The sequence below is a fragment of the Emiliania huxleyi genome (assembly GCF_000372725.1).
Source record: "Emiliania huxleyi CCMP1516 unplaced genomic scaffold EMIHUscaffold_296, whole genome shotgun sequence".
NCBI lineage: Eukaryota > Haptophyta > Isochrysidales > Noelaerhabdaceae > Emiliania > Emiliania huxleyi.
The window spans coordinates 28,949-29,771 of record NW_005199803.1 but is presented as its reverse complement, the minus strand read 5'-3'; the positions used below and the strand labels follow the sequence as shown (position 1 = coordinate 29,771).

The window sequence follows — 823 nt, the reverse complement described above, 5'->3', positions numbered from 1 at the left end:
GGGGGGGGGGGGGACCTGGTCGCCGTGGCCGCACTGCCCGTCGGCGCCGCGTCCCCTGGTACCATACCTCCAGAGTATCGAATCCAGTGTGGGTTCAGGTCCCGTGGGTGGTGCGGTCTCTCGCCACGTGAAGAGCTGCCCGCTGCTGGAGATGGCGAGGGAGTGCTTGTTGCCCGCGGCGACGGAGCGGATCGCCACGCCGAGCATCGAGCGGATCGGCGTCGGCGAGGGAAGGCCCGCCTATTATTATTACTACTACTGCTGCTACTGTTCCTATTCCTATTATTATTACTGCGACTAGTGTTGTTAGCGTCGGCGAGGGGAGGCCTAACTCCACTCCTCCATTCCTCCATTCCCGTGTCCCGCTTTCTATCCCGCTTTCTAGGCCCCGCCCCGCCTCCGGCTGCTGCAGCGCGCCGTGGCCCAGCAGCCCGCGCCGGTCGGGGCCCTCTACCCGCTCGACGCCGGACGAGTAGAGGTTGCCTGCTCCAGACTCAGAGGAGTAGGAACTCGAGGAGGGGTGCAATCGACGCCGGACGAGGAGAGGTGGGCCGGTCTCGTCGACAAAGATGGTGTGCCACGAGCCTGCAGCAACCGACGCAAGTGGGACATCACCGTACGTGTGCGTGCTCAACGGAGTCCGTGATGGTGTGCCACGCGCCTGCAGAGACGGGTGAGGTCGGGGAGACCCTCCGCCTCTCCCGAGAGAGGAGGAGGCGGAGCCACGCGTCCTGAAGGAGGGGGGGGGGGGGTAAGAAGGGGGGGCGGTAAGAAGGCGGAGCCACCCTTCCTGAGGAACGGGGCAGGGATTTAGGGAGGGAGG

General features: G+C 65.7%; 1 protein-coding gene across 1 annotated transcript in view; it reads right to left on the bottom strand.

Annotated features, from left to right (window-relative positions):
• EMIHUDRAFT_469550 (hypothetical protein) overlaps positions 1–823 on the bottom strand; it is a gene marked incomplete at its 5' end in the record, with an annotated part of 3,973 nt that overhangs the window by 2,512 nt on the left and 638 nt on the right. The window contains 4 exons of the mRNA XM_005775699.1: positions 128–240; positions 398–483; positions 553–585; positions 662–731. Coding sequence (XP_005775756.1) covers positions 128–240; positions 398–483; positions 553–585; positions 662–731 — 302 coding nt within the window. The remainder of the gene's footprint in view (positions 1–127; positions 241–397; positions 484–552; positions 586–661; positions 732–823) is intronic.